The 19,953-nt window shown below is 37.1% G+C and overlaps 2 protein-coding genes across 3 annotated transcripts in view; one reads left to right on the top strand and one right to left on the bottom strand.

Annotated features, from left to right (window-relative positions):
• Nucleotides 1–449: 449 nt before the first annotated feature.
• LOC311289000 (uncharacterized protein) lies at nt 450–10,087 on the bottom strand. The gene is made up of 6 exons (XM_084406743.1): nt 9,563–10,087; nt 7,527–7,713; nt 3,586–3,777; nt 3,316–3,472; nt 3,040–3,225; nt 450–1,341 (listed from the first exon to the last, which is right to left on the bottom strand). The coding sequence occupies exons 1-6, from the start codon at nt 9,569–9,571 to the stop codon at nt 1,116–1,118; spliced, it is 957 nt and encodes a 318-aa protein (XP_084262869.1). The 5' UTR covers nt 9,572–10,087; the 3' UTR covers nt 450–1,115.
• Nucleotides 7,574–19,953, top strand: part of slc13a4 (solute carrier family 13 member 4) — an 18,937-nt gene continuing 6,557 nt past the window's right edge. Inside the window, exons 1-8 of one of the 2 annotated variants that reach the window (XM_084406741.1) lie at nt 7,574–7,681; nt 15,478–15,606; nt 18,065–18,201; nt 18,290–18,465; nt 18,575–18,635; nt 18,718–18,748; nt 19,269–19,337; nt 19,417–19,601. In XM_084406741.1, the coding sequence (XP_084262867.1) occupies nt 18,104–18,201; nt 18,290–18,465; nt 18,575–18,635; nt 18,718–18,748; nt 19,269–19,337; nt 19,417–19,601 (620 nt within the window). In that variant the 5' untranslated portion in view covers nt 7,574–7,681; nt 15,478–15,606; nt 18,065–18,103. Of the gene's footprint in view, nt 7,682–11,595; nt 12,208–15,477; nt 15,607–18,064; nt 18,202–18,289; nt 18,466–18,574; nt 18,636–18,717; nt 18,749–19,268; nt 19,338–19,416; nt 19,602–19,953 lie in introns of those variants that run through there. The other variant, XM_084406740.1, reaches the window with a different exon arrangement.

Below are 19,953 nucleotides of genomic sequence, written 5' to 3'. Positions count from 1 at the left end.
AGTCATTATTTAAATGTATAATTACACTGTGACAGGGAAACATTAAAATAAAGTGTAACCGATTTTTTTTTTCTCACTGAAAATTCACGTTTATGTTTATTCTTAGGATCTAACTTTCTGGGTCCAGTCAAACTGGCCTACTCGTGCTGAAGCTTTCCAATTAGCCGACTGTCAAATTATTTAGCTCATCTTTTCCAGCTTTGGCATGTCCTCCTATCTATTGCAGGTTTGGTTATATAGGAAGCAACACTGAAGGAAAATAGGATGAGTAACAGTAAATTCAGCAGTGACTGAATGATTGGGATTTTCCATGGATCTTGTTGCACTGAAAAGTAGATTGCTTTTTATTATTTAAAGTATGTAATAAACCTTCATGTATTAAAATCTTGACATGTTTAAAAATTCTATTCTCAATACTCCATTTTAACTATGCAAAAGTTGAATCCATATAACATGTAACAAGGACACTGTAAAATAAAGTGTTACCAAAAAAATCACCCAGTATATGACTCTGTGGTGAGACATTGTAGGCAATAAAAAAAGACAAGACATAGATAATATTTTGAATCTTTTTATTATTAATTGTTTTTTATTTAAACAAAATCAAGTTTTAAGTATCATAGGTTTATGAGATCCCAATGTCTGTCCGTAATCAGGACATCAATGCAACTCTCTTATACCTCCATAATAAACATAAAAATATTAAAATGATGTTCTAATGTGACCTGACACGGCTGGATATTTACATTTTAGTTAGTGAGTGCAAATAGTCTGAACCTTTGACACAAAAAGAAAAAGAACTAGCTGAAAATAAAACCTGGAGCGGATCACAGTACCAGTATGGAACATTCCTGTCCAAGAAATTACACAAAGGGCCAGCTTATAGTCGTTCAGAAATGTTCTTACATATGCAACATACTAAATGTAACTACTACGCAGAGACCCACACATGGTCCAACGTCTAGAGATCTAGTGCTGTGGCTCTAGCTTGAGTCCATCATTTTCTCTTGCTTTTCTGAACCCCAGTCACCCTACAGGAGGCGTTTGCATGTAGAGGCCGTAATCCGTGGCCATGGTGACAGTTGTAAAAGTTGTGAATACTCAGAAATGTGCTGCTATGGCCACAGGCGCTGTGGAGTGGCACTGGGGTACGGCGGCAGAGCGGGCTGTTCGCTCTGGCTTTCTGTGGGCGGAGGGGTGGAGAGGCGGAGGTAGATGGGCGCGCTGGGTGCAGTCGGGACAGTGGGCGTGGGCACCCTCTGCAGGACCACATGAGGATACATCTGACTTTCTGTGCGGTAAAGCCCAGGAAGAGGAGCTTTCATGAGGTTTTCCTGACTCCTGCAAAACAAACACAGTTTGGGGTCAGAAAGGTTTTTTCGTGATTGGATTAAATCAAATAGAATAGAATAGAATAGAATAGAATAGAATAGAATAGAATAGAATAGAATAGAATAGAATAGAACTTGTTGGTTTAGCTTTTTCATGATTGGACTATATCAAATAGAATAGAATAGAATAGAATAGAATAGAATAGAATAGAATAGAATAGAATAGAACTTGTTGGTTTAGCTTTTTCATGATTGGACTATATCAAATAGAATAGAATAGAATAGAATAGAATAGAATAGAACTTGTTGGATTAGCTTTTTCATGATTGGACTATATCAAATAGAATAGAATAGAATAGAATAGAATAGAATAGAATAGAATAGAATAGAACTTGTTGGATTAGCTTTTTCATGATTGGACTATATCAAATAGAATAGAATAGAATAGAATAGAATAGAATAGAATAGAATAGAATAGAATAGAATAGAATAGAACTTGTTGGTTTAGCTTTTTCATGACTGGACTATATCAAATAGAATAGAATAGAATAGAATAGAACTTGTTGGATTAGCTTTTTCATGATTGGACTATATCAAATAGAATAGAATATAATAGAATAGAATAGAATAGAATAGAATAGAATAGAATAGAACTTGTTGGTTTAGCTTTTTCATGACTGGACTATATCAAATAGAATAGAATAGAATAGAATAGAATAGAATAGAATAGAATAGAATAGAATAGAATAGAACTTGTTGGTTTAGCTTTTTCATGATTGGACTATATCAAATAGAATAGAATAGAATAAAATAGAATAGAATAGAATAGAATAGAATAGAATAGAATAGAATAGAATAGAACTTGTTGGTTTAGCTTTTTCATGATTGGACTATATCAAATAGAATAGAATAGAATAGAATAGAATAGAACTTGTTGGTTTAGCTTTTTCATGATTGGACTATATCAAATAGAATAGAATAGAATAGAATAGAACTTGTTGGTTTAGCTTTTTCATGATTGGACTATATCGAATAGAATAGAATAGAATAGAATAGAATAGAATAGAATAGAATAGAATAGAATAGAATAGAACTTGTTGCTGCCACTTTTTCATGATCGGACTAAATCAAACTCAGAATAGAATGCAACTTTTATTCAGCAAGAACGCATTAAATTGATCAAATGTTTATAATGTAACAAAAAACGTTTGAACTTTCTATTCAGCAAAGGAACTTAAAAAAAAAATGCATCACGTTTCAACTAAAATATTAAACTGTTTTTAACATTGATAATAATAATAATTGTTTCTTGAGCAGCAAATCAGAATATTAGAATGATTTCTGAAAGATCATGTGACACTGAAGACTGAAGTAATTATGCTGAAAATTCAGCTTTGATCACAGGAATAAATTACATTTTAAAATATATTTAAATAGAAAACAGCTATTTTTAATAAATGCAAATGCAAATAAATGCAGCTTGGTGAGCGTAAGAGACTTCTTATGAAAACATTAAAGAATCTTACAGCAAGTTACACCACCCAAAAATGAAAATTCAGTCATAATTTATTGTTGTTCCAAACTCATGTAACTTTTTTCTTCCTAAATGATGGCAGAATTTTCATTTTTGGGTGATTTATTCTACTAATCTCACATAGAAACACATAAAAACACAATCAAGCTACTTAAACAATTCACCGTTTCTCACCTCTGATACCCGCGGTTATCATAACCAGCCAGTCCCCCCATATAGACCGGGGTCTCAGGGGTCAGACGGGGGTCAAGTTGCTGGGAAAGATTGTAAATTTTAGGTGGAGGAAAAGCTTCCCAGTCTCCTTCATCTCTTTCCAGCCAGCACTCACTCCTCCAGGATGATTTGCGCTTGTCTCTCATCCTAGAAAAAAATCATTAGCAAGAAAAACCATTAGCATTCTATTTTAGGTTGCGTTGTCTCTTCTTCCCCAGTGTGTATGAATGGTCATACCTGCCCCGTCCATCTGTCCGTTCTGCCCTCTCTTTGCTCATGCGCTCCTGCAGACAGCAGATAATGAAGGACACGGACATGGCAAAGATGACGATGCTGCTCACTATCGATGCCAGCACGGCCACTCTCAGCCCGCGGTCCTCTGGTTTGGGAATGGCTACCACATTTACACAATATTCCACATTGAAAATCTGGGATTGAATTAGCAGGAGTGTATTTCTTAACTCTTTTTATCTCTTTAAAACAGAAATGATGGCAGTGAACACAGACCCTCGCAGTCCGGCGGGTAGTTGCTCCACTGAGCGGTGTTGCTACGCAGGACACAGGTGATTTTCTCGCTGCCCACCAGCTGGTACCCCTCGAGGCACCAGAACGCCAGCACCGTCCCCACAGACATCCCGGTGCCCTTCTCTACATAGAAAGAACCTCGCCGAGGGGGCAGCAGCGATGCGCAGCTCAGGTCTGGAAAAAAACAAGCAAACAGATGGTTAGAACTCACTTTTAAACGTGCTAAGACTTCAAGATACACTTAAATCAAACACAGAATAGAATAGAATAGAATAGAATAGAATAGAATAGAATAGAACAGAATAGAATAGAATGCAACTTGTTTCTATCATGATTGTACTAAATAGAATAGAATAGAATGCAACTTATTGGTTTCGCTTTTTCATAATTGGACTAAATAGAATAGAATAGAATAGAATAGAATAGAATAGAATAGAATAGAATAGAATAGAATAGAATAGAATAGAATGCAATTTGTTGGTTTCAGTTTTGCATGATTGGACTAAATCAAGCACAGAATAGAATATCACTTTTTCACGTTTGGAAAAAAATCAAGCACAGAATAGAATAAAATAGAATGCAACTTGTTGCTGTCACTTTTTCATGATTGGACTAAATGAAACAGAATCGAAAGCAACTTGTATCCATAATTTTTCATGCTTGGATTACGTCAAATAGAATAGAATAGAATGCAACTTATTGCTACCACTTTTACACGATTGGAATAAATCAAGTCAAGCACAGAATAGAGTAGAATAAAATGCAACTTGTTGCTGTCACTTTTTCACGATTGGGCTAAATCAAACAGAAAAGAATAGAACTTGTTGCTATGACTTTTTTCGTGATTGGACTAAATCAAACACAGAATAGAAAAGAATGCAACATGTTGCTATAATTTTTCATGCTTGGACTAAATCAAATAGAATAGAACAGAATGTAACTTGTTGCTAACTTTTTTATGATTGGGCTTTAAGATTTTCATCAGGTGAATGATGAAAGAAGAAAAGACACCTAGCAAGTGTAGTGGATCTCAACCAGGGGCCCTCAGCAAATTACCAAGGGGGCCGCAGGATGACATAAAAGTATTTAATTAAAAAAAATATGTCATCAATATATTCAAATGCAAATCTAATCTAAATTCAAATGCTAAAAAAAACAAAATATCAATTACTATAAAATCTATAACAATTAAAAATCAATATCTTGTTTTTTTTTACATAAAGTACATACAGTTCACAAACTGAATCATGGTTAATTAATTTAATATAACAATTTCTGTTAATAAAAAAGTTAGAAAACAAGTGGCTTTGTTATAATTACAGAATAAATCAGAAGGTTATTTATATATTCATAGTTTATCCTACAAATAATAAATATAATTTTTTTAATTCAATAAATAAGTATAAATAATAAATATCAATAATCACAATATCAACGCTCATGTTTTCCATCAAACTGACTGCTTTAAGTCTGTCTGTGAGTGTATGTGTGCAAAAAATTTTCCCTGGGACTTAGTTAACAGTACTTAATTATCCTCAAGTGTAAAGATGAAAGCATTTTTTCTTCTCTCTCTCTATCAGTAGGCTACCCATGCCCTCACTCTATCCCATAATCCACCTCTCCTCCAGTCTCTCTGCATTCCCACAGAAGATTCAGCGTGTCCTGTCTTCTCCTACCGAGTCTTCATCAGAGCACTGTCCATCTCCATTGTCAATATACAGTAAAATTGAGCTCATATTGACTGTGCTGGAGTCAGTGTGATTAAGCTGGCAGGGTACACTTGATGGTGTTTATTGTTCACACCAGTTCGACTCCACAGAGTCCTGTGCTGGTCTCATTAAGCCCGGCTTAGCTGGCATGGCAATGCTGCTCACGCCAGAGCCCATTGCTAGCATTAAGCAATCCGACTCCATGGCAAAATAAATAAATAACTCAACTGTCACTTTTTTTTTTTTCTCCCCTCCCTCCCGTCTCACTCTCAATCCCGTACTCACCAGAGAGGTTCTCTTAGAATAGAACATGATTAAATAAAGCATAGGGCCGTGCATTAAAAATGGATGACCCACAAGTCCCTGCAGCCGAAGGGAAGTGGAAAGCTGACCACACGCTCCTGAAACGGCACAGACATTCTCCAGTGGGATATAGTTTGAGTGGATCAGTTTGTGAATACACGATCATGTGACTTCAAGAACAGTGTGGAACAACTTTTCCCGCTGTGCATTTTTAACGTGCAATTCTAACTCCGCTGCCCTCACGGCATGCTATTTCTGTGTGAACTGGCTTTCTCTCTTTAACACATTAAGTAATCCCTTTAAAGAGGTGACGTGGAAGCCTCTGTGTTTGTGTTGCACAGGTGACAGAGTGAATGCAACAACTTTACTGGTTTCCTTTTTATATATTCATAAAGGAAATGCATGATGCGTTACGTTATTTGCATTATTATCATTGCAATTATTTTTTCTCATAATTATGTTTTCAAGTGAGAATAAGGTTATTTTTGCATTATGTTAATAAGGAATTGTTGGGGAAATGTGTTAGTTGAAAATACTTTAAAAAAAAAGGACCATTTGAGGACCATTAAGATTGTTATTGTCATATGACAATTTAATTTCTCATTATCGTAATACTAATGAAGTATTTTTACTAGAATACAGAACATTACAATACATAAAATACTACTGTAATACTATTTACAAAAAACATGTGAACACACACTACCATGACAAAAAACGACAAAAAACATTATTTTTTCACTTTACAGTACACTGAAAAAAATGATTCGTTGAATTTAATACAATTGATTTTAGCTACATTTAAACAAATGCATTGTTGAACTAAAATTAAGTTCAACTTAATGCATTTGTTTAAATGTAGCTAAAATCAATTGTGTGCAACCACTTATGATAAATTTTTTTATTAAATTCAACGAATCATTTTTTTTCAGTGTAATGAGAATAAGATTTCTGTGTGCTAAAGAAATGTGCTAAATTGTCTTAGAAATAATGCCACAATGCAAAAATCTTAATGTCCTTAAAATAGCCTTTGCCTTAACCTATATCTCTTTTTTTCTGCATGCAGAAAATCATTTCTATAGGATGAAATATGACCCCGTGCATGTTCTTTTCCAAGCGAGATCTACTCAAGACTCCTTCAGGTTCGCGGTGCACTGAAAGCTGAAAGCAGGGCAAATTCTGTCATGGCCACGGTGGTGATAAACCCCCTCCATTTCACTTTCAAAGCTGGCAACCCTGTAACGGAACTGACAAACTGCCAAGGACTGTCCCACAGCTCGCCAATGCCACGTGGCAAAAAGCGTCCTTTGTTTCACCTGTGGAATAAACCTCAAGGTAACTGACCACCTCTGGATGGTTCAGGTATGTTGGTGTCTTTTCCTCCACAGATAAATGAAAGAATCACCCTCTGCAATCAAACTTATATATTACACATTACAGCTTGATAATGTCCTTTTTCTCTCCAGCTCATAGCCCCACAAATCCGTCACACATATTGACTTTAGGTCAGAAGACATCAATAAACTATTTGCAAAGTATGCATGCCTGGAGGAGCTTGCCAACATACTTTATATGTTCTCCAATCATATTAAAAATCGGAGTTATATACAGCTCAGGCTGATGTGATTTGCTCCGTTGATCCTCGAGCATTTCATCCGAGCCATTATGAAAGCTCTGTTTGCATGTAAACCCTTAAGATGATTTTGCTTTTTAAAACCCAAGTGTATTATATGCATTATATATTTGTGTGTTTGTGCAGGTTTTACGCAGATGTGTACTGGAAATGCTGCACGGTGAGTATGCTGTTAATGAAAAAGTTCATATCGAAAATAAACACATGCAACTTTTTTGCACAAAACTGCTCTATACGCTTATACGATCACTATGAAAGAACACTGTTGTTGTACGCACCTGTGTAATTGTTGGTGGGAGCCTCAGTGCTGTTCATCTCCGTCTCAGTGGCAGGTGGAGTGGTTTGGTGAAAAACGGGACTGGCCGAAGACCCTTCATGTGGCGTAAAAGTCCGAGCCAAGCTCCACGTCATAGACCACAGCAGGAAACCCCAGGTGAGGAGGCTTTCTTTCAAAGCCATTGAAGTCTGGGGTTAAAAATGAGAGAGAGAGTGTGAATGTCAGTCGGTCATATCCGCCGGTCCTTGGTGACTCCAGAGGCTCTCCTGCGCTTCCGACAGCAGAGGCTGCTCGCTCCTCCAGAGGATCAGGCACAGAGAGAGAGAGAGAGGGAGGGAGGGAGTTACGCTGACTCCATGCAGTGCAGCTGTGTGTTTCTCCTCCGTAAGCCGCTTGTCACTGCGCTCGGCTGCTGATTATGATCCGCTTGCGTAATGCAACACACGGCAGAGCTGCAGTCGTTTATGTGCTCACACATCCTCATGTACATACCGTATGCATCGCTCTCTCTCGCTCTCTCTCTCTCTCTCTCTCTCTCTCTCACGTGATTACAAGACAATGGCTTTAAAGTGGTGGCATATTTACTAGTTTGTTTTAGTTCAGTGAACTGAATTGAATCCTCCAAACTAAAATTCCAATTATATCATATTTTTTAAAAACACAAATGTTTTCCACATTTTTATAATACTAGTATAAAGTAATAGAAATTAATTTAAAACATGGCATGTTTTGAAGGAGCTGCACATCTGATGGTGCTTTTAACACCAATGTCCAATTTATATATATATATATAATATATACACTTCTGTTCAAAGGTTTGGGGTCGATAAGATTTTTCTAATGTTTTTGAAAGAAGTCTCTTGATGTCCAAGGCTGCATTTATTTGATCAAAAATACAGTAAAAACAGCAATATTGTGAAATATTATTACAATTTAAATGAACTGTTTTCTATTGTAATATATTTTAAAATGTAATTTATTCCTGTGATCAAAGCTGAATTTTCAGCATCATTACTCCAGTCATCAGTGTCACGTGATCCTTCAGAAATCAGTCTAATCTGCTGATTTTCTGCTCAAGAAACATTTCGCATTATCATCAACGTGCTGCTTAATTTTTTTTTGTGGAAACCGTGCAACAGTTTTGATTTGAAATAGAAATATTTTGTAGCATTATACATTTATTACTTTTGAGCAATTTATTGCATATACAGTATACTGTAAAAAAAAAGTTTAAATTAAATTAAGTATAATCAGCTTGGATGTTTAAGTCATTTCAACTTAAATTACATTAAACTTACTTAAAAATTAGCTGAATCTTCTATACTTATAAAAAAAGTTGAAAATTGCTTAAAGCTACACTGTGTAATTTTTTAAGTTGATTCTTTGCAAAAAAACACTTTGTTCTTTCAAAATGATATGTGCTCATTAATGTGTAATTACTTCTAAGTATTCTCGTAAGCGTAGAATCTGCCATTCAGAATACATACGAGCGAGTCGCTCGAATGGCGGCAGCCATGTTGTGCCTCCATCTTGAAAATACATGTGCCAAAGAGGGACATACCTGGAAATGTAAGCTTCGCCTTTCGCGTTTTTACACTCACTGGCGCCGTGACGAATGCGAGGGGGAGATTACTCGCGACTGCCGGTAGATTTGAAATAATACGGTCACCGTAGGAGTTAAAACGCCCTCGGAATGGGAGGAGCTAGAAAGTAATATTCAGTTGGTAGTCATATACAATTTCACCGCTAGATGGGAGAAAATCCTACACAGTGTAGCTTTAAAGCAATGTAAAACCTTATGTTGTCATAACGTATTTATTTTACAGTGTATATATAGGCTATCAGTATATCTCTCAGTTTCTAACCAAAGATATACTAGTTAACGCGCAAACCTTTCGACCTCTGAATCCACCTTACACATGACAATGTTCTCTGCTGCTCACCTGTCTGTAATGCAGAAGAGTGTGTAAGTCATTTCAAGTGAATTCAGTTAATCTGGTATATTGAGTCTGTCAAAAAGCGTCTACTTTGTCTTACCTTATTCATTCATTCCTTCTTGCTGTTGTCCATTTTATTGTAAAGGTTATAAACACTGTTAGTGCAGCATGTCACTCACTCACAGCTGTACTAATATCCCCTTCAGAGCTGACAGTGGCCGTGATGTTGGTGACAGACTCCTCTTTCTCTAGCTGTGACCCTTCTGTACTGTGTGTGTTTTCCCAGAGAGAGAAACAATCAGACTCTCAACTCGTGTCTTAATATCCCACACTCTTTGTGAGTTTTTTGCTCTCAACGTTAGACTTCTTCAGCATGAATAACAGATTGTTCAACGAGTCCCTTGATTAATCAAACACCTCTGCCGGTCTTTTAAGCCTCTATAATGCTTTCTGATCCTCGCCCACATCATATAAACCTGATCTTAATGGCTCCTCTCACCCCATCAAGCCCTTATAACTCTGTCCAAGAGGAGGACAGCACTTAATCTTCAGCATTGTGTCTTGAAGAACATGGTCTTTTCACAGCCTCATGCAGGAGCAGCGCTTCTCCTGACTGCTTGTTCACAGTGTTTGAAGATTTAAGCGTTACTGACATTCATCCCCTGCTAAAACCCTAAATAGGTTTACATGTAACTTAGGCAACATTGATTAGGTTATACAACGCTCTGTTCATGCGTTTCCTCCCCACTGACTGTATGGAGAGCAGACGTTGATTTAAGTGTAGATAAACGCAGAACCTGTAACGTGATTACACTCAAGAACCCTGAATAAAATAAGAGAATAAAAAGTTAGGCTAATCAAACAAAAGCACACAAACAGCTCTGCCCTCCTGCCCGGCTCATTCGGTTTTATCAAACAAAGCTTTGGTTTAGCACAGCATTTTCTCAGATTAAGTTTTCGTGTTCAGAAAGAAATTACAAAGACTTAGACTGCATTACGCAACAGAAAAGCAGCAGATTTGTATTTGTTGTTGGGCTGAATTACGTTGCAGATATTGTCTTTGTAACAACACTTCACAGTTGTCCACTAGGTGGCATGTCATGCACATAATGGTCATTTTAAAATGTATTGGACTGATTGAAGATTCTGTTTTAGTGCTTTTTTCATACAAAAACGGGCAGAAACAATGGTAGGCATTTGTATAATTATTATGTACTGTATATAACAGTATAAATTCCGAACAATAAAGGTAATATACATTTTATAAATTATATTTATTTGTAATAAACGAACATTAAAGGTTATTAATAAATTATTATATTAATTATAATTGTGTAATTTTTATTATATTGTATAGTTGAAATGAATGATTAATATATATAATATATAAAGAAATTAATGTAAATACATTTTATAATAAAATTATAATGTATATATGTATAGGCCTACTAATTAAATATTAATATACTAAATAATATTAATTAATTATAAATACTATAATTTTATTCGAGTTAAAATTGGACACACTAGACTTAAAGAATTTGTATCACATGTTTTAAATATTTTGATCGAAAGGCATTTTCCTAAATTGTGCCTTTACTAAATGTGTTTCTTTTATTTTTAATTATTTCGTTGTTAATGGATGAGTTGGAGCTTATAAAGAAGGCAGACATTAAGTGTCCAACAACTTTAAAAAGCCTCTCATGATGCACATCACGAAGATTTGTTGACTGTATTATTATGCTAAAATGTGGGAAACGGTCAGAATAAATAATGTGTATTGACTAGGAGTCTGTGCATTATCCTGCATACATGAACTGTGCGCTACTAATCATGAAATACAGGCTATGGGTTGAATCTGTGAACACTGGCTGCTGTCACGAGCTTTTGTGCTTCTGCTGTCCAGTGGTCTTTATTTTCTGACAGTCTTAACACCATGTTCTCTGATCCCTGTTGGGTTTATTCTAAGAAACTGACGGTGTTGCATGTAAACGGTTCAATTTGGCCCAGAGCTTCGCAACCCCACGACCCCACATCCATTCATAAACTCCACTCATTTAACTCTGATTGGTCCAGCTTCAAACTGGGAGGAGATATGGTTAGATTAAAGAAAAATTAGCTTTACCGTGCAGTCATACATTTCGTATTTATCATTGGAAAGGTTTTTATTACGCACACAGAGAATAAGTTTAGTAAGAGGACAGTTCATGATACTTGTTCGCATTTTGCTGTGTTAAAAATAAGGAAGCATATGGCGAATCACAGATAGACGCATTTACAGGTGGAGACACAAAATAGGCTGTCGATGTGCTTTTCATCAATACACCCTGAACGCTGTATAAGAGGGTCTGCACATCACTCTTAGATGGATTAGAAGGACAACATGACCAGGCATATTCAAACAGGAACCAAAGCGCACAATCCATGCAACTAGACCAACTTTTCTAAGGCACGCAGCGCGTAAAACGCAAGAAAAAAGGGGAACAGCAATTTGCGCGGACAACAGCTACTTCACAATTACATTTGTAATTTATGTGAAAACTGAAAGAGGAGTAAAGTGACTGGTGAAGTGTTTCTTGAAGATCTCTGAACTTCTGCGAGCTGAATTGAGCAAAGCGTTCTCCCATGAGGCTGGAAGGCGCCAGAATGGACTTAATCAAAAAAATATGGACGGCTCGGAAACTCATTCTCGTGGTCATGATTCCTTTATCCCTGCTACCTCTGCCTCTCATCCATCCGTGCAGTGTAAGTAGATCTTCATCCAGTTCTACAATCACATGAGCTCGTGATCAGTGCGCGGTGTCCGAGCGCTTTTACGCGCTAATGCGCGTTGGGTATTTGCACTAAATTTTGAATTTTGTTTAAGCATTAAAGCTTTTACGCGATATTAAGTTGATTTAGATAACTTTATTCCGCAGAACCCTTTTCATATAATTGCAGACGCATGGAAAATTTGTCAGACTATAAAAGAATTCTGTTTTAAAGGCAGACAGACAGTCTAAACCATATAATGCATTAATCATGATCATAGATTATGGTCTCATGTGCGGTCCTTAGGGTTTCTCGAGGTGGCGCGGCGACCTCTCACCTGGTTGGTAGTTTTCCAGGTGCGCAATCAGACGTTCCGTGCCGTGATGGTTCAAGTCGTGTGCTGTTCTTTTGGCAATTGTTTGTTTGAAACATCGGCCGTTTTTACAGATGTTGTTTGTTTATGTAGCATGTGGAATCTTTGATTCAGTCCAAAATCAGCAAAGCCTGCAGAGAGATGCATTTGTGCTAATCTCTCATGACCTGCCATATTGAATCCTACAAATATTAGCTTACTATTTGTTTGCAATCGTTTTAGCGCATTTCACGTCCTGCATTTGTATTGTCATCCTTTTGCAAAATGGTTTTAGAGATTAAGAGCGTAAACCACTTTCAGATTTATAATTTTACAACTTTTAGATTTCAGGCATTTTTTACACGTTACATTTATGCGTTACCAGATTTTTTCAATATTTTGTGTGTGTGTGTAATTATAGGTTCGGTTTGTGACGTCATATTAAAATGTATAGGCCTATGCTTAAAATCATTTATCACAATTCATGGCCATTTAAAATAAACTAGTAAGGCAAAAAAAAAAATGGTTAAAAATGGTGACAGGATCTAAGAAATACACTTTGGTTTATACATAGGCTAGATGTAATTAGATGTAGGCTAACCTAAAATCTTGATGTTGAAGTAGCCGATTCTAATTAGACAAAGTCAATATAGACAAACAGGGAAACAGAGCATAGATCAGGAAATAGCCTATCATTATCTGTTGCCTTGACAGCTTTTTTACAAAACATTTTTTAAGATTAGATCACTCACACAGGTTTTGTGTGCTTATCTGTGTCTGATAGCACTTTTCATCAAGAGTCAGAAATAACGGCTTGATCAGGTCACAATAGTTCACTAATCCCATCTCACCCGCTGACTGAAAGCAATTATTCACACAAAGCAATTGTGTTATAAATGTAATGCGTTCTGCCACAAAACAACAAAAGTTGAAAAGATGGACTTTATGTGTAGTCCTGTGTACACACTATTCATGTTAATAAGAGGAAATTATCAGTTTCATTTATTTTTTATCATCTGTAAGTGCCTGACACATCAGTGCCCCATTAGACCTTTTACCAGAAATCAATTCAGTCTGAATGGACTGATTTCTTGAGCAATGACGAGATTAGAGCAGAACAAAAACAATGTGCCAATGTACGCTTAATCTGCTAGTGTGGCACATAACTGGAAGTTCTTATGCAGTGTCGGGAGCTAATCAGAAAGCAGAAAGTTGGGAGTTTATGAACAAAGGCACACGCTGAGTGATAATCGGCTTTGGCAGAAATGCTGAGGGACAATAGAAAGGCCAAAAAATGTGATGGTGTGATGTTTAGTGGCTAATGGAAACCAGAAGTTTGCTGGTCCGAGTCCCATAAGGTATAAACCATGAACCATTGTGCGCGTGCTAAATTAATACTTGCAAAAATGTGAAACTTAGATTACTTACTGTCCGATGATGGATGTTTTGAGATTGATGAAATGGTAACATAATAAGATCCCATTAGTTAACGTTGGTTCAATCATGACAACTCTCTGAATAGTTTTAGCATGTTATTGAATATGGAAATGTTAACGGACTAGATCTGCTACACTGATGCTGCTGCAGAGCAAGTATGGACTTGCTACTGCTAATAGATACACACACATGCTGCTGTCAGCATGTAAGATATGCTGCTGTTGCAGAATTATACATAAATCCCATTAGCAGATCTAGGCAGGTGGAGCTGGGGGAGGTGGAGGGTTTCAGAGGAGCTCTGATAGCGCGCTGCAGGACTAGCTTACAGCAAACTCTGAACCAGACTATTTATTTGTTGGGTAAGCATCCTCATTGGCTGCAGGATCAGCAGGGCCAATCAGCTTGTGCCATGCGGTAATGATGTGATTTTGAAGTATGTTTATTGTTAAAAATGGAACCTAATTGTGAAGTGTTACAGATGAAATATAATGAAACAACATTAAGTAGGCAAATCAGATGCACATAAACTTGCTGATAACACATACAAATAAACTGTAAAGATTTCTTGCTAAAAAAAGAAAGCCAGTAGACATGATCATTGGCTGATCGTCACAAAATGGTCACATATCAATGCCTTTCATTAGCGTAATGTATTTATTGTGTCTGGAATGTGTGAGCGTGTATTAAGTTTGCTCGGCTGGCCATAGGCGTGTTCTGAAATCTGATTAATTATGAAATATGAGTCACCTGACAAGTGCTCTGTCAGCTTAAGCTCTGCATGCAGGCTTTACACAGACTCTGTATTTGGCTAATTATTTGTTGTTTGGTGGACCCACGTGAAATGCTTTGCAGCCAGGTCAAAATATTTGGCAGAGAAAACCGGATTTGGATTTTTGGTCTGATTTGCATACTTACACACATGCTTTCCTGCTGTTTTGCTTGTAATTAAAGTCATAATTTGGTTTAAGAACTGGTTTATTCCTGCATTTTAGGGCCGGCTGGTACATGCAAATCCTCTCTCCTGTTTATATATGTAGATGTGCATGTAATCAGCTCTTTATCATATTGAAATATTTTTTTTTATCACTTATCAACTGCATAAATATTATTGATTTCCACAAATAGATCTTGCTATAGTTCATATTTGCTATATTAAATAGTCTGGTTCAGTGTTTGCTGTAAGCTAGTCCTCCAGAGTTCCTCTGAAACCCTCCACCTCCCCCAGCTCCACCTGCCTAAATCTGCTATGGGATATATACATACTGTATATCTTACATACTGACAGCAGCATGTGTGTGTATCTATTAGCAGTAGCAAGTACATACTTGCTCTGCAGAAGCATCAGTGTAGCAGTTCTAGTCCGTCAAGACCAAATACATTGACATTGGCAAAATTCCATCCAGAAGCAAATCAGTGTTTAGATCACATTACATGTTCTTAATGATGATTTGATCCCTGTTCGGTCTCTTTTGCAGGAATCATCGTGTGCGTATGTCCTGATTGTGACAGCGATATATTGGGTATCTGAAGCTGTGCCGCTGGGAGCCGCTGCACTGGTGCCAGCCTTCCTGTACCCGCTGTTTGGGGTCCTAAAATCCAGTGAGGTAAGATGTTTTTCTGGGCCCTCTCTCATGTTCAGTATAGGATGCTTTATGCAACATGCTCAGGTTGGATTACTGTAGGTTAAATATTAAACATACTTAAATAGCAGGACTTTGCATTACTTGCAGAGCTAGTTGATGTAATATACGACCCATTTTCTTGGGGAAATGCCTGACCTGGTTATATCCATCACTCACATCTCTGATGACCATTTGAGCCTCTCTGTCACATTCTTCACAAGGTTCCTCAATGGGGTTCTATATAGATCTCTAGGGTTCTTGACTCAACTCTTTATGCCACAAATGAAATGTCTTAAATAATTGCATTATACTTTTTTTATATATATATTTATACTTTATACAAATTTTCCTGGTGATAAAGTTGAGCTGTTTAATTCATAAAATGTACTGCAAAATTAAAATTAACAATTAAAACAAAAGTAAGTAATTAAAACTAAATACATAAAAAGGATCCCATGATGGAACACTTTAAATAGCTCTATAAATGTAGCGCCTGACAGAACTCTTGAAGGTTCTATATAGAATCTTTTCTTCTAAGAGTGCAGGGTACAAGGCTTCTATAGGTGATGTTTTATGAGTGTAAAATGTCATAGTGTTTTTGTTTCATCAAGCACAAGAGTTTGACGGCTCTCAGAGTTGATGATCATTCGTTTGTGTTCCTGTTATCGTGTCCGCAATAAACTGCCAAGAGATTATGTAAAACAAAATGCTGCATCATGTGACTAAATCCCATTGGCAAACTTGACAAAGCAACCTGTTATCTTAAATACTTGTAATCATGTTTGTTAATATTCCCCTTTTTTTACGCAATCTTTTTTGCTCTAGTCTGCTGACTGCAGAGATTTTGGGTTGTCTGATGTTGGACTATTACCCTTCAGAAGTTTACACATAATTAATATTTTTAATACTTTCAAGAAATGTTTATTGAGCAGCAAATCAGCAGATTAGAATGATTTCTGAAGGATCATGTGACACTGAAGACTGGCGTAATGATGCTGAAAATTCAGCTTTGCTAGTAAAGGCTATAACTGCATATGGTGGGCATAGGTCAAAAATAAGTCAGAAGGGATGGCAGTAAAAGCTCAGTTACCATAAACAATATTCACACCGAATCTTCTTTCATACTGAAAATGTATTCATTCTTGTAGAAAATATTATTAAAGAGGTTTGGTTATGCCCTTTTACAAAGTCTTGATTTAGTTTTTGGGGTCTACTACAATAATGTTAAAAAAACACCTTCTTTTTCACATGTTTGGCATTATTGCAGCAACTCTCTTCTGTGATTGAAGCTGCAGGTCTCGAACTGTGGTTAGAATCATAGTTTCTTGTTAGTATGACATATGGGCTTAAATAGATCATGCTTTTTTGGCACAATAAACAAGCTAACGTTCAGTACATTCTATATCTTTTATCTCATTTAGAAATATATATACGTATATATAAAAACGACAGGAGCAATCGGTTTTGGGAAACAGTCCTGACCAGCTAGTTAGTTTCAACAACGATGCATCGTACTATAGAGGTTAAAGGCCAATTTATACTTCTGCGTCGGGTGCGCGCAGTATGTACGGCGTAGCATACGCATAGGTGTGTACCATACGCCGCACCCTGATGCGCACCATCCACGACGCGGGCCGCAAGATCTGTGATTGGTCGGCTTGGTAGCATCCTACGCATTTCCGGCGTGTTCTTCTGCACCGCCCGCCATTTTTAAATTCAGAAGTTCAGTGAAAGTTCAGTGAAGAACAAGTGACCGAGCGATTGGTTGAAGAGGTGTGGAAATACATCCATCTGTATGACTCGTCTTCAGCAGAATACAAAGACTTTGAATTCGTGGAGAGAGATTTCCTCCAACGTTCCTCAAAACAGCCGAGAGGAATCTAAACACAGTGGAACATTGAAACCCACCCCCGCCAGCAAGCGTTTCGGCGGTGTAACTCCAGAGCAACACAGACATAACCCAGAAGTATAAATGCTCACGAATGCGTAGCCTACGACGTACACTACGGCGTACACTCGACACAGAAGTATAAAGTGGCCTTAAGCCTTACAAAAGGCGCGATGTGCTCTGATTGGTCGGCTGGACCAGTCCGCTGTGATTGGTCAACCACTTTGAGTGTGTTTGGGGAAATGTCCCGCCCCTTACCATAACACTTTCAACACACTACTAACTCACTCAACCAGTCCTCACACCTTTATTCTGCGTATGCCTTGAGCGGGAATTATTTAAATGAGGAATATTGTGACGTGTTCGTTTCCGGAAGAAAAGTCAACAAGACTACAATGGAGGCGTTTCAGGGAGTTCAGATGAAACTGTGCACTGATATAGAGAAGAACTGCCATTGGAGGGATCTTTTTCATGCTCAAACAGCAACATTACACACATGTAAAAAAGCATAATAGGTCCTCTTTAAATCTGTGTTTGTGTGTGTATACGCAGGTGGCCTCTGAATATTTTAAGGACACCACCCTGTTGCTTATGGGGGTCATATGTCTGGCCGCATCCATCGAGAAGTGGAACCTGCATAAACGCATCGCCCTCCGGATGGTCATGATCGCAGGGGCCAAACCTGGCATGTATGTATTTTAGCACCTTTAACATGCACTTACTGTTAGAAACTGACTCTGTGACCTGCATATGTTCTCTACGCTCTTTGTGTTGTAGGTTGGTGTTGGGGTTCATGTGCTGCACGGTTTTTCTCTCCATGTGGCTGAGCAACACGTCCACCACGGCCATGGTGATGCCGATCGCTGAAGCTGTTCTACAGCAACTGATCTGCACAGGAATCGCCGATAACATCGATGACTCGGCGACCGTAGACACCCAGGACGAGGAGAGCGGTGAGTCAAAGAGGCAATCTGAGAATACGTGCATGGTGGTCATGCATGTATTATGTTTTTTATAACTTTTGTCATATTTTTTTTATTTAATTCTTCTGTTCTTTAACAGAAAAAGAGGAAAACCAAAAATCAAGCAATAATCACCTTCAGCTGCTGGACCGCAAAGACAAGTAAGACAATATCTCTAAACTGTATTAAACTCCACCTGTATTAAACTTAAGCTTATTCTTGGTATTTTCTTTTTGATTGCAGTGAAAAACATGAAGTCTGTATGCTGAGTGAGGTAAGATTAAATCTGCCATTTTATCCAAAATGCTACTCAAGCGCCCATTAAAATGACCATCAAATTTGGAAAAATATGTCTGTCAGAAAGTAAAAAGAAAATAGGAAATAAAAGGGTGAATTTAGTGGGGTTATTTAAACCTATTGAGGAAAAAAAACTGTTAAATAAGTAAATAAATACAGTATTCATTTCACAATTATAATTTATGTGAATGTGAATATGTCACATAGAACATGCCATTCACTGTCATTAAATTTGATGTATTTTAGCTATTTTTCTAAAATGTTTTATTTCTAAATCACATTTGTCATTTTTTTTAAATTACAATGTGAAACAAGGTTTAAAGTATTAAATCACTCAAAAATGATTTTATATTCAAAGTATATATACACTGTCTCAAAAAAGTCTTAATTTAGGATTATTTTAAAGTAAGTACATATATCTAGCATTATTTTTGTTAACTTAAAATTAAGTTATTGATTAAGAATAGATTTTTGAAATGTGTTTTTTCGTACTGTAGGAGCCGCATGGTCTAACATTTAAGCCTGGTTTTGGCTATTCTAATGAATCAAATGGATATCTGCCAGAGGTGAGACCTTCGCCTAGCTCACAATAACGGCAGAATCTGTTATTACATTTCTAAAATGATTGCAATTGTTCCTAAACAGGCTCCAATTAGCATTCCCGTGCCAAAGAAACCCAGAATCCGAAGGGATTCGCTGTACCCCACCAATAGAGACCACATGATCTGCAAGTGCCTGACTCTGAGCATCACGTACGCGGCCACCATCGGCGGTCTCATCACCCTAACCGGCACGTCCACCAACCTCATCTTTGCCGAACAATTCAACAAGTATGTTATCACTGTGCCCGATCCATTAGAAAAAAGGCACATTCACAAAATGTTGGGCAGTGCTGGGATTTGTTTAAGCACCTAATTCAATCCGCTCAATCTCATTTCCTGCACATTGTAAGGACGCTAAGTAGAGAAAAATAACCTTGTGCAACATTTCTTGGGCAAAGGTGACTTTATATTGTAACCTGTTTTTCCCCCAGGAAGTCTGTTGCTGATGTAAAAATATACAGCAATGGCCAAAAGTGATGTTCGGAGGGGATATTTGTTTTTAATGACCCTATAAGCTCGATTAAACCATCACAATATGAGGAAAATATTTTAGATACGAGGAACAGAACACTATACTTTG

The sequence above is a fragment of the Rutilus rutilus genome, assembly GCF_951802725.1.
Source record: "Rutilus rutilus genome assembly, chromosome: 4".
NCBI classification, from domain to species: domain Eukaryota; kingdom Metazoa; phylum Chordata; class Actinopteri; order Cypriniformes; family Leuciscidae; genus Rutilus; species Rutilus rutilus.
The sequence above is the reverse complement of the archived record's forward strand: the minus strand, read 5'-3'. Positions and strand labels throughout refer to the sequence as shown.

Excerpts from the sequence above, each read along its gene's own strand:
- LOC311289000 (XM_084406743.1), bottom strand. Across the intron at positions 3,473-3,585 it reads CTACCCGCCGGACTGCGAGG|CCATTCCCAAACCAGAGGAC; the intron begins GTCTGTGTTCAC and ends TAAATGTGGTAG. Across the intron at positions 3,226-3,315 it reads CGGACAGATGGACGGGGCAG|GATGAGAGACAAGCGCAAAT; the intron begins GTATGACCATTC and ends ATTTTTTTCTAG.